This window comes from Armigeres subalbatus, chromosome 1 (assembly GCF_024139115.2).
Source record: "Armigeres subalbatus isolate Guangzhou_Male chromosome 1, GZ_Asu_2, whole genome shotgun sequence".
In the NCBI taxonomy this organism is placed as follows: domain Eukaryota; kingdom Metazoa; phylum Arthropoda; class Insecta; order Diptera; family Culicidae; genus Armigeres; species Armigeres subalbatus.
The window spans coordinates 153,815,597-153,828,872 of NC_085139.1; the positions used below are offsets into that span (position 1 = coordinate 153,815,597).

General features: G+C 38.1%; 1 protein-coding gene across 2 annotated transcripts in view; it reads left to right on the forward strand.

The window, feature by feature from the left end:
* LOC134205308 (broad-complex core protein) overlaps positions 1-13,276 on the forward strand; it is a 222,075-nt gene that overhangs the window by 185,099 nt on the left and 23,700 nt on the right. Inside the window, exons 4-8 of one of the 2 annotated variants that reach the window (XM_062680454.1) lie at positions 1,744-1,932; positions 2,026-2,464; positions 2,630-3,011; positions 3,089-3,240; positions 4,397-4,447. In XM_062680454.1, the coding sequence (XP_062536438.1) occupies positions 1,744-1,932; positions 2,026-2,464; positions 2,630-3,011; positions 3,089-3,240; positions 4,397-4,447 (1,213 nt within the window). Of the gene's footprint in view, positions 1-1,743; positions 1,933-2,025; positions 2,465-2,629; positions 3,012-3,088; positions 3,241-4,366; positions 4,448-13,276 lie in introns of both variants that reach the window. The other variant, XM_062680453.1, reaches the window with a different exon arrangement.

Sequence of the window (13,276 nt, forward strand, 5' to 3'; positions counted from 1 at the left end):
GAGTACACGCGACCGTTTACGTAAAGGCAATCAAACTCATCAAATGCTTTAGCCAAGCAAGCCTTTGGCACAGCAGAGTGCGATTGAATTCGCATTCTATACCGTCCCGCCCAGTCCGTTGCTGGGGGCATGGAGTGCGATCCTCTCGTTTAATAAACAATGTGCACTCGCTTGGCTGTGGATATACAACAGTAAAGCAAATGTGGAGATTGGGCAAATCAAGCATCCGAAAGATATTCAATTTGCAAAAAAAGAGCTAACCGCGGTGGAGGTTGGTACTCAGATTCTGATGGCTTTTCCGCAAACGTGACCTTTAAGTGGTCTTGTTGTGTAGGGGTTATCACGCCTATCTAGAGAGTAGGAGGTTGAGGGTTCGAGTCCCTCCAAGACACGTGGATTCTTTTTCGCAAATTTCATATCAATTCATCCATTTCGAAACATATGCTGTGCATATGCACAGCCAAGATATTTAACAAAAAAATGGTTTTCGTATGGCCGAGTTGCCGAATAATATGCAATTAATAGTAAAATGTTGCCAAAAACGGGTGTTGTCAAAATCGGGATGGGACTGTATTTCACATTTTATGCCACCAAACCCTTAAAAATGTTTTTTCATTATAATTTCTACACTAAATATTTGCCACACTAAACATCACGCCAGGTTTTTTTGATCTTAACTTCAAATATGCTCTCACTGGTATGCAGAATATTATAAACCTTTAATTGTTGCACAAAAAGTTTAGTTACAAGGAGTTGATGTAACAATGCACCATGCGTCTCCATATGCCCTATGCTTATATGATGAAAATGTTTAAAACGTGTAGGCTTAAACAGTAATATAGGGGAAACTGGGGTAATATGCACCCCCGGGGCAAAACGACCCTTTGACGTTTTTGAGGACATTTTCGGCAATTTTTCGAGAGAACTCGCTACAGCACATGTAGTTCGGATCTCGAACTACCAGTCCAGCAGTAAACATTCTTGAAAATATGTCTAAAACACCGCCAAAAATTCCAAAAGGTCGTTTTGCCCCGGGGGTGCATTTTACCCCAGTTTACCCTATCTCCAAAAGTAATGAAATTATGAACTTGGCGTCTGCGACTTTTGAAAAGAAGTTTTCTACAACTTTTGTGAATACACAAACCTCGTATGTTGGAAAATTAAAAAAAAATATTTTTTTCATATCACTTTCAGCGGGATCGATCCTAAAGCTGAATACCTCCTAAGAAGCGCATTAACTTACTGATGAAATGTCTGGAAGACACCATTAGGCTAAATCGTAAAATAAAAGTATTATTAAATAAACTCCCTAAAAACGATTTTCACCACTGGGGTCAATTTTCGCCTCGCCAATTTTCGCCAGAAGGGGTCAATTCTTTAAAAATCAGTCAATGTTTTCAAAAGGGAAGTATGCCTTAATTTAATCAAATGAGAAGTATCAATAACAAAACACAATTACCCTGTTGACCTTTTGTTTTAATCATTTTCCGATTGTAAAAAAAACTGCTAATCCAAGGGGCAATTCCGAGCAAGAACGGAAAGAAAATTTCAGAGAAAAAAAATTTCAAAGGAAATCTCAGTAAATTTTTTTGCAACTACTCACAATACGATCAATCATAGGAATGCTCCTTTGGTTTGCATGTTATGTGAGGTTAAGGTTTTTGTTAAAATCTCAGCGCTTTATGCAACAAAAATTACATAATATAAATATTGATCATCACATTCTATTTCAACCTTCCACAGAGCACACCATGCAAACATCCAGTAATAGTACTACAAGATGTGGCGTTCACAGATCTCCATGCGCTCGTAGAGTTCATATACCACGGTGAAGTGAATGTTCACCAACGATCTCTTAGCTCCTTTCTCAAGACGGCAGAAGTGTTGAGAGTGTCAGGACTGACCCAGCAGCAAGCTGATGAAACACATAATGTAAGTAACTATCAGCACAACTTGATACCACTTTTCCAGGGCAATCCACAAAATGGCGAACTGAACATCACTTCCTTTTTATTCTATTTTCAGTTAGCACAAGTACAAACATCAACCGGATCGGGCAGCCGAACACCGGTAGGCCATCACCCCAGTTATACGGATAAGTTCGTCGAGGATGCACTGTTCGCCCAGGGGGTGCCTCCATCCTCACATCTCAATAACCCGCACCATGCACCTGCAGCCCACGGCGGAACCTCGGTGAATCTGCTGCTAAGAAGGGCTGCCGCAGCCGCCGCGCTCCGACGCGAGCGCAACAATTCAAACCAGTCCGATGAGCTCTCTATGAAACGCCATCGGATGTCTACGGACAGCAACCTTCTTGGCAATAACAACAACCTGGACGTAGTGAGTCACATGCCCCAAATAACGGCAACCGACTTCTCCACCAGCATGAAAACCAACAGCAGTGCACCGCACTCCCCGCACATAAAGGAACAGCACCGGCATGATAGCAATAAGACGCCTAATGGTGAGAACTTTTTTATTGTTTGAATGGTTTGACGTACATTGACTGTACCTCGGAAAAGCGAAGCTTTCAACGCAGGAAACGGAAATGATGTTCGTCAAACATGGCCATCGCTTCTGATTGGAAAACCCATTCAACTATTCGTGGTTCACACTGACTAAATTATAGGTTTTACTTTCATTGCCACAGGTAACAACAACAATAGCATCAACATTAACAACAATACCAACAATCTGAATAACAACAACAATAACAACAACAACAACAACCTAAACACTCACAGCAAAGATAACTCAAATGTGGCTGATCAAGCCAGCAGTAATCTAGTGAGTATAGCAACCAACGGCGGAAACGGTGGTGGCAGCTTAGGTTCCCACACCGACAAGGAAAGCCTCACCCCGTCTCCCTCCGTGCGATCCAACGAGGACGTCAAGTCGGAACCAATGGAGCTAGTGTGCAGCTCGAATGTCGAGAACGACAACAGTTCGGACTCGATTGTGGAGGATCATCATGATATGCCGCACCCTGCCGATATTAAGGGACCGATCAGGTATTTAATACATTTACATGGAATACGTCGAAAATACAGCGTGGTTCTTTTTTTTTCTATCTTTGTCAACACATTAGCTCTCCTCATGAAGATGATATGGACGGCAGCATACATTCCCACGCGGCGCCTCCTTTTCTGATTTCGCCCGGAGATCAGAAGTTGTTTGCCCCTCCAGGGTCGTTCAACTTCTCGATGGCAGCGCTTGCGGCGGACCCTGCCGCTCTAGCAGGTTAGATCAAAATATGTTCATACCAATAGGAGAATTATGATAAGAAAATTTAAAATAATAAGCTTATAAGCATATATGAGTTAGATAATTACTAATATAATCAATCTGAGCATTCTAAGACATTTATTTGCTGATACTTACAAGTAAGGGCTCGACTCCTCACTTGTCAATTGAATTTAATGAGCACCATTAATTTTTGAACTTGAACTGCGCTCTTTCAATATGTCTCATCCAACTTTGCCACTTGCTGATACTGGGTTTGTCTGTTCGTTTTAACACTTTCTGGCTTCCTTTTCTTTTGTATCGGTCCTTATTTTGTTTGGACCCAGCATATTAGCACCATTGATAGGTTCATGATTGCATATGTCATGTATTTTTTGTATGGAAAGATAATTGTCTCTCTGACAATCTAATTAACAGATTAGAAAAAAATGGTTTTTTAAATTTGGGGTTCTAATAAACATGTAGCGTGAATCATATAGAATTCAAATGCACAATCTAATCTAGGAAGGAAATTTACTTAGACAGCGGCCGAGAAATAAGCATTGAAAACGAAAATAACTAGTGTATGGCTCTCAAATAGTTCTACTCTCTAGAACGGTTGTTTACACGTGAACTCTATACACGATTTGTGCGACATCTGAATCCGCAGCTAAGAGTTTCTTTACGCCAAGCATGAAAAATAAATGAAAATCAACATATTAAATGAAATTCGATCGATTACTACGAATTCAGGGTCAGCTTACTGTTTAAAAAAATGGAATTAGGGTCTATAATTAAAAGTTTCTTCGAACGAAATTGGGAAACAAATAAAATGTTAAAAACTACAGAGCAAGGTTATCGCTACGTTCCCTTTGTTTCTTCATAAACATATTGGGTACATAACTGTCAAATCGTATAAATTTTGCAATGACATTTCGCTCCAAACCTATCGAAGTAAGCAAAATATGTTTCAACCAGTGAAGACAGCGGCAATCTTTCATTGTAGTTTCTAACTTTTTTGGAAATATTCTCAGTCAACACCTATTCGAATTGTTTTATTCAAGCGCAATGATAAAATGTTATTTTAAAATTATTTTTAAAACATCATTTGCCTAAACTATAAATCTAATAAATTCAATAATAGCTTCCTATCAAATTCGTCTTCATGAAACAGGTTTCAACCCACAAGCCCTCCAAGCTGCAGAACTAGCTGGTTCACCGCAAGGTAAGTCCGAAATTCAAACCATTTCAATTTTACTATTTGACTGTGGAATCTATCTCTCACATTTATTTACATATTGATTTTTATTTACCAAAAACATAATGAGCCCAAAAATATATATTTTCCATTTTCCAATTTTAAATCCAAACATAAACTAATACCGATAACAATTAAACGAACAAGACGAGCGTCAATGTTAGTTTAAAGTTTTTTTTATCGCATAAGAAAATATGGATTAAACAGCCACCAAAAACCTCGCTTCAGCTCTGTTTTCTATTTTCTGTTTTCAAATCTCTCAGTCTCCCTTTTTCCATCAATTATACGACGACAGATCAAACGCAATTAGTACAGTACAGTTTTTTCCACTTTCCATATTTTCTTCGAAAACAAAAACAAAAATCCAAACTAATACGACTACCACGTCAAGGAAAGGTGTAATGTTGTGTCAAGCAAACAATAACAAACAAAATGGAGGCTTATCAATCTTAAACCGTGTACATATCATTTATTTTGTTTTTAATTCCAATTAAACGATACTATTTACGATATTGCTTTACGGTTATTGGACTTCAGTGTAACCTAAGATGCAAGAGGTTGAATGTATTTTTGGTTCCAATTCATAAAAATCGGTGAAAGGTTTGTAAATTCGCGTCGAGCATTCTTTGTACATTACGTGCTACTCTGATAAAAAAAAAACGCGACTTAGTTTTGTTCCAAATTATCAGATAACTACATGACACAAGACGTAGGACGAATATGGATAAACTCGTTTCCATTCCAGATTGATCTACTAACCTCAAACTAACTGTACTATTCATTTTCAAATGACTAACCGCTTTTTCTGTCACGATCCGCGCAAAACGAAACCCTCCTAAAAAAAATGACGAACCAATCCCCAACAGAATTCAGTTGAAAATCGTTCATTTTTGTTTGGTATTCCTTTTCATTTAAGTTCGCTCATTATTTAACCGTTATCGATTGTGTGCCTACATTCGTTTCCTAATTTCCGATCAGTGTTTTCAGTATTGTATAATTGTTATTTGGAATTCTGATATTTCGTGTTATGGTCGTGTTCATTATTAAACGTCGTGTTTGTGTGTTTTACTCATAATATTAATATGTATTACAGAATAAAAAACCTATATGTGTTTTTAATTTCCTTTTCATTTATTAATTGCTGCATTCAATAATAAATAATGTTCAAGTCTAGCAAATGTTCAATTGGTAAATACGAACGAATGAGATGTCCTTGTGGTTTCTTTTATTTTCTTTTTCGTGAAAACCTTACACAACTGCAAATGCGCACGCAGCTTCTTGCAAAATAATTGAAGATGCAATCAATTAAACGACAGCTACTAATTCCGCCATGTCAAAATTTCTGGTAGATTCAGTGGATTTAAACGAATCGTGGGAGGCGCTGCATATGCTCAAGAATGTAATGAAAAGGCTTTTTGCACATCCCAAAACCCAGAAACACCGCAGTTGGCCATGAACAATTCGACATTCTTTGCACTATTTGATGCGGCAATGTAGCGCTTCCAGCGATCTGAAACGATGTCGCCTACCAAAACAAATTCCCTAGAATGTTACAAAATTCTACTTTGCCCTCACCATCCCAGTCCCGAAAATAGGAACGCCATTGAATTTTTTACCCATCTCCACCCCAATTTTAATCAACAAACCCCAATAAAAAAAAAGTATACAAATGTACTCCGGCACATTTGCGGTAGTTTAAGTACTAATACAAAAATGGACAATCACGTGAACAAACAATTTTGAAACATAGATATACGTTGTACATATGACTTACAGAGCGTTATAATACATATTGGCATTGAAACTAAAATTATTGCGGAACAGATGTATATAGTTATGTATAATCAAATCAAATATTCACATAAGAACGTGGAAATTGGAAATGGAGATTTTACTAAGTTATAAGCTGTATGCAAATGTAAGTGTTTTCAAAAATTGACCTTATGTAAATTGAAAGTAGAAGTGCTAACGCTAATGTGTTGATAATATATTTTCGAATGCGAAACCTGCTGAATACATGATAGACAACAAATACAATAGAAGAAAAAAAAAACCTGCGATCTACGGAAATTCTTCTGGTCTACGTGGTCGATCTAGCAATCGAGAAAGCGCTTTTTTCTTGTTTCAACGGATAATTATTAGTATTGGAAGGCGACAACGAATCTCTCTCATCCTCAACGTTACGACTTGTACAAACTACCACAACCGATTATGTTCGTAAACACGATGTCCACGTTGCTTCTTTAGTTTTCCAACTCAGGTTTCTTGACTGTTTCACTCGTTCCATTTTACTGAGGTTAACATAAAACATGGCAGATTTACGAATTAAAGTATTATCCAAAAAGTAGGTCACTACGTTGAACTTAGGTTTCTGTGTAATAAGTAGGTGGTGGGGATCGTATAACCAACCTTTCGAGATTTTGGAAAACAAACGATTACTAACTGGCGTGATTTCATATTTGTCAAGATTATCGGTCATGCCATTCCATGATGTTTAAGAGAGTAAACGTCCCGTAACATTTCCCATCGCATCGCATCGGAACAAGCCGTTCAAACTACGATGATACATTGCCTATAAGTGTTCGTTAAGACACAGCCGCGATACGCCACGCCAAAATTCAAGAGTTATTTTACTGTTAGAAGGTTACTATCAATAGCATCAGTGAGAACGCAAGATCTGCACGGAGCTATGCAAGACGGAGTCTACCTTCTTAACAGTTTGCTCTTTTGAAATCCTAACACCAAACGGCTTCCGAGGATGGAAATCTACGACTTCGCTGCGGTTATGATTTTACGTCTTCGAGTATAAACGAACGAAACGCGGGGAAGGGTCCTTTGGCCGAAATACACGTTCGGTCGAAAGTCATCTATCCGAATTCCATTTGACCGAATTGAACGTATGGACGAAAACGTCATTTGTCAAACAACAAACGCTGAAAATGTTGTTCGGCCGAATTTGTCATTTGGCCGAAAACAGTCGTCTAGCTAAACAGGTTCGGAGTGACCTGGTTTGACTAGACGACTTTTTCGGCCAAAAACTGAATAGGTCATTTGGACGAAAATGCTATTCCAATTGATTCCACCACTTGATTTTACTGATGAGGTCAAAAAACGTATTTGTGAAGTTGTAATCAAGTGATGGAACACGTTACGTCTTATGACAAGTGAATACATTCCACTAAAAAACTCTAAATAATTTTCTAATCCTAACGAAATTGTTGTTAAGTCGAAGTGGTCGTTTGGTAGAGAGGGTTATTTGGCCGAATGCGTCATGAAGTCAATAATATGAGGCCGATAATGTCATAAAGTTGAAAATGTCATTTGGAAGAACAGTTCATATGGTCAAAATTATCATTTGGCCTTACGGTTCATAAGATCGTGAATGTCGCTTGCTTAACGGATCATACGGCCAACAGCATCCATTCTAATTGTGAGAAGCGAGAAATAACAAATGAAAAGTTAAGACATCTTACCTCTCACTTCTTACTTTATGCTTCGCACTTCTCATTTTTCACTTCTTGCAGCAAAAAGTTAGAAATAGAAAGTAATAAATGAGATTTTTTCCTTTTTCGTTTTAGTCGTCTAACTCCTCTCTTCTCACTCCTAATTTGCCACTTCGCAATTCTCACTTTGCACAATGAGAGTGAGTGTCATTTCACACTTTTCACATTCACTATTGTTAGGCCAAACGATATTTTCGGCCATATGACCCGTTCTGCAAACGACATTTATGATCGTATAACCCGTTCAGCCAAAGGACATTTTCGGCCATTCGGGCCAAACGACCATTTCGTCATTTTCTGTTAAATGGTCTGTTCGGTCGTATTATTAGTCTGTGGGATTACACTGTTGGAAGGAGATTCTCTCTATCTCGCGGGTATCGCGTAAGTGTCTCTGCTTACGGGTGTGCCACCTCCGTTTTTGGCCCTGCATACAGCAGTGCATTGAAAGCAGAATAGTAATTAAATTCGACTTATTCAGTGGAGTCGTATGCAGAGCAAGACTCAAGCCAGGATGGTAGATAATTACATACATAGATACATACATACATACATACATACATACATACATACATACAATGGTCTGTTCGGTTGTATCTTCATTTCGGCAAAATGACATTTTCGGCCAAATGACCTCTAGCTATATGGGTTGCAGCCTAATGGTTTGTTGGACCAAATGACATATTTTTCCAAATTTTGCTTTCGGCTGAATGACTTCTTCCACAACGGTCCTTTCTTTATATAGGTACGCATTTAGATACGTACGCCCAAGAATAATCACATTCTTGGATGCTTTCGGCTTTAGCAACATTGTTTGTGCGCTTACTTGTGCAGTTTTATGCACTCATCGTTTTTACGCCATAACATGCTTACACCTTGCGTGCTTACGTTTTTAGGTTGTTCTGCTCTTGCGTACTGTTAACCTGAAATACAGACGATTTGGAGTACTTTCACTCTTATGCGCATACGCCTTTGCGTGCCCATGTTCTTGAAAACTTTTGACCTCGCTTAATTACATCCTCTCGTACTAACGTAATTACATGCGACTTACTTACGATGTTACTTACTCAAGGAGTCGAGTATGGTTCCCACCCGGTGCGATAATCAAAGTTCCCACTAGATTGGCAATCCTACGCCTCTGCTCGCAAGGATAATTCGATACAGTAACTATTTGATCTAGCCACCCAAATAAAAAAAACGTTTTAAAAATGAAACTAGACCGCACAGTTTAGTCACAGACAAATAGACGTAACAGTTTGAACATTTTTCTGAAAAATCCATCGCTCAACTCCTCTACCACTACCTTGCGAGCATGTTACACGAAACAATGTTTCGTATGACATTGTCACCATAAGGCGCTGAAGTTAAATGTCAAACTCGAAGGATTACGACGCTAGCGTCTCTAGTTGTGAAACGCGCAATCAATCAAATTCAAATTGAACTTTGAAGTCATGGTCGATGGTAATTTATCTAGTGTTACGTCTGTTTATCTGTGGTTTAGTGGTTCAAATTGGTGGTTTTCATAATCGTCAAATCGTTTCACAACAAAGACAATCTGCTCCCTTGCCGAATTTGTTATGTGGTCAAATTACTACCAAATTAGCTAAAAATTTGGGAGCATGATTAAAACAGAAAATATTATTGCGCAAAAGTCAAAATTCTAATCACTTTACTGCACATTCACCGTGGTCACCTTCAGCATCTTACCGTTAAGCTAGGAATGCTGTTTTTGCTTATTGTTTGCGCATCCCTATACACTTTCTCCCTTGTGTAACTATAAGGCTTGCTTAAACGTCAGCATCATCTTTCTTGTAAACGCGAAGAGGATAGGATTTGTTAAATCCTATCCGCCCATGTGCTTGAAAGAGAAAACAGATTAAACGTCAGCAAGCTCTATGGCTTTGCGTAAACACGCCACATTCTTGTATACCTGGGTGGTGCGGATAGAATCGATTTGGTTGTCAAAGTGAAGCCAAAATTTTCTATTGTGCCGGAGCCAAACATTGCAAATTGTGGTTATGTTCGTTTTAAATCTTATATTGAGAAGTATTGTTATTATTTGGGGAAAAAATAAAAATAAACTTAGTTTGAGTTTTGCATTCTTTTTATCAAATATATTCACATTATATTTCGAATGGAAAATTAGTAGGAATGCAACTAAAATGCACTCGTTACAAGATTTCACGAGATTCAGCACCTCATTGGAGCCGGAATGTATGTAAACCATCGTAAAGTCATGTAGAGTCTTGCGCATTTGTGCGCCTTCATGCATCATGGAAAGAGAAATTCGAAGAGCGGGAAATGTTTGACAGCCAAGTAACTGCAAAATAATTTTGCTTATGGGATTGATGTCAAAATATCCCGCTACTCGCTTGAGAGCACAAAAGTGGCTCTATCCGCAGCACCCAGTTGTATACTAACGCCATTGTGAATTAACACTTTCGGGTACATGTGCCCTTAGGACATTCAGGGGTTAGACAAGAAGTTTGAGATATGCAAAATTTTGTTGAAATCCAAATTGACGTAGCTTTGTTTAATATGATCCGATATTGATAAAACTGTAACCATCGGACCCCGAAATTCTTCTAGTTTTCTGTCCTTATCCTGAATCATTGATCGGTCTACACCGGAAATTTTTGGCGGTTTTTCCGAGAGTATGTTGAATATGCATTTTTTGAACATTCAATTTTCATACTCTCCCCAGAAACTGAAACTAATTTGCTGACCAATTGTGGCTGCAGATCGGGAGTCCGTCAGAGATACGCTGAGACATGACAATTTCCGTACGGTTCCGTGAGTATGATCAAATGATAACAAATCGGAATCATTCGAATATATGTATCAAACTTCATGGTTCGGCGAGACGTTGTTTACATAAACCTTTGTCTTCTATTAAGCATCTTTTGGTGGCCCTTATAAAGCGACTAGCTTTGGTGCCGACCGGAACATTTTCGCACTTTGGTTTTAATGTCCCTCGGAGATCTCGCAATCATCAAATTGGGACCCTATACCCAGAACGAGTATATTTCATTTGGAGAAGGACATTACTCAATTTACAAGTCATGTTTTCTTGCCTCTACACTTCTTTTCCTCGGTAACGGTAATTGATGCATAAATGGCGGCTTGTGAATTTATGTGATCAAAAACAAAATGCAAGCCTTGTAAACGAAAGTCATCTTATGTTTCCTCTATCTGCCCGTTATGCTATTTTTCTCATAGTTTGATTGAAGAATATTCTGAGAGTTTTCAAATGCTGGGTGTTACACAAGATACAGATACAGGATACCAGCGATGTCTGTTGCCGATTTCGACCTGTAGCTGGCGCTGCTAGTGTCCACCATAGTTTTTTTGTGCCATAGCTTCGACGGAAGGAAGTCGTTCGATGCCCACTTCTCCACCCTTTCTTTAAAGTCCTCCATGTTTACAATCAGATACTTTCCGTCAATATTCAAACCGTTTTATTGTGTAGAAATGTCTTCACAGGTTCAATAATGAAACTAGAGATACCAAAACAAAAAAATGTAAAAAGCACATACGTACACTGGAAAACGAAAAACCAAAAAGCTCAATTTCTGAAAACACAAACATACATAGTCTCTAGTTCGGTAAGCAGAAGCCCTTATTGTTAGGAAAGACCAATTCAACGCTTTTATTATTTAACTTTTAGTTTTACTACATTACTAATGGTTCAAGGGATATTGAAATTATTTTTGCGATTATGTTAGACACTTATGATTGGTATGATTTGTAATTCCGTTCGTAGATTATTTTTAATATACCGGCTTTTTGCAAACGAATAAGAAAAAAATAGTTTAAATTCAAGTTGCAAAAAAAGGCAAATTAGTCGATCGGACATTATTATTTTTATATTGAACCAAGGAAAACTTACTTACAACTGTAAAGTTCACAATTGGTGATGGAAAAAATCAATCCATTAAATACAACACAATCCTACTGTCACTATTGAATATTTTTTGGGCTAATATGCGACGTATTTTACAACTTCTTCTGTCGTCAGGTCGACTGACGACGATCACAAATTTCATCGAAAAATCGTCTGATATCAATGATCCATCTCCTGCTTCATCGTGCTCGATGCTGCCACCAACTGCCAACCCGATGCTCCATTCCATGCCGCTGAATCCATCAGGCGAGGACTTTCGCTGTGACCCGTGCAATAAGAACCTATCGTCGCTGACGCGCCTTAAACGTCACATTCAAAACGTTCATATGAGGCCAACAAAAGAACCCATATGCAATATTTGCAAACGAGTGTACAGCTCACTCAATAGCCTAAGAAACCATAAGAGCATCTATCACAGGAACATGAAGCCGCCAAAGGAGGAGCACAACTTGGCACCGAACGCTGTTCCGACGTCACAGCCTCCTCTGACCAACATGCCCAGTGTCGTCGATCAGAAGCACCAGTATTTCTCTTTGAGTCATCACACAGCCTAGACAAATATTTTTTCTACGCCTTGCATCACTCAACATAGTAACGCTTAAATGTTTTTTATTATTATTTCTCTTGATTATTTTACATGTTACATTTATTATAACGGTCGAAAACGGAAAACTTTCACACAGATAAAATCCCACTATTTTTAATAGAAGTAGGACTATTTCTAAGAACTTAGTAGAATAATTTTGGTTCACATAGCAATTACGCTTACACAGTTCTCGTTCACTTACTTTTAGAAAAGCATGACTAAACCGTTTGTTCAAGGAGAAAATTGTAGTTAACAAAAATTAAATCAAAAACTATCTATGTTATCTTAAATGTACCGAATTAGCTGTTAAACGAACTAAACAAAACCTAAATTTTAATTCATATGACCAGAACGCCAAATTCTGTAGACATTAAAAAAAATGCAAAATTGGAAAACAAAAATTGAGACATTAGTGACTTCTAAAAACAAAATCAGGCTCATTCAAACAAAAAAGTTACTTTTCTAACCGAAAACAAACAATTTGATATTGCATAAACAAGTATAGCTGTACATTTTTTGGCTGCTTTTGATCTTGGTACCGTTGTTAGCTTTTTCCGAAAGCTGGGGTAAAAACCTACCACAGTAGTGCGAGAAGAGATAAGCGAATGACGCAAACTATTGGCCTCGTGCGTTAATAGTTCTGCGTCGTACGTTCATTTGTAGTATTTTCGTTAGCAACAGATTGTAATAATCCCGAGTTGTACACACATCAGAATTGTCGTATTCCGCTTCCACCAATTAGATAGACGGAAGATCTTATCTCTCTTCAGGGATATTAATGAATGTTATGGAATTGAAACGTGTGT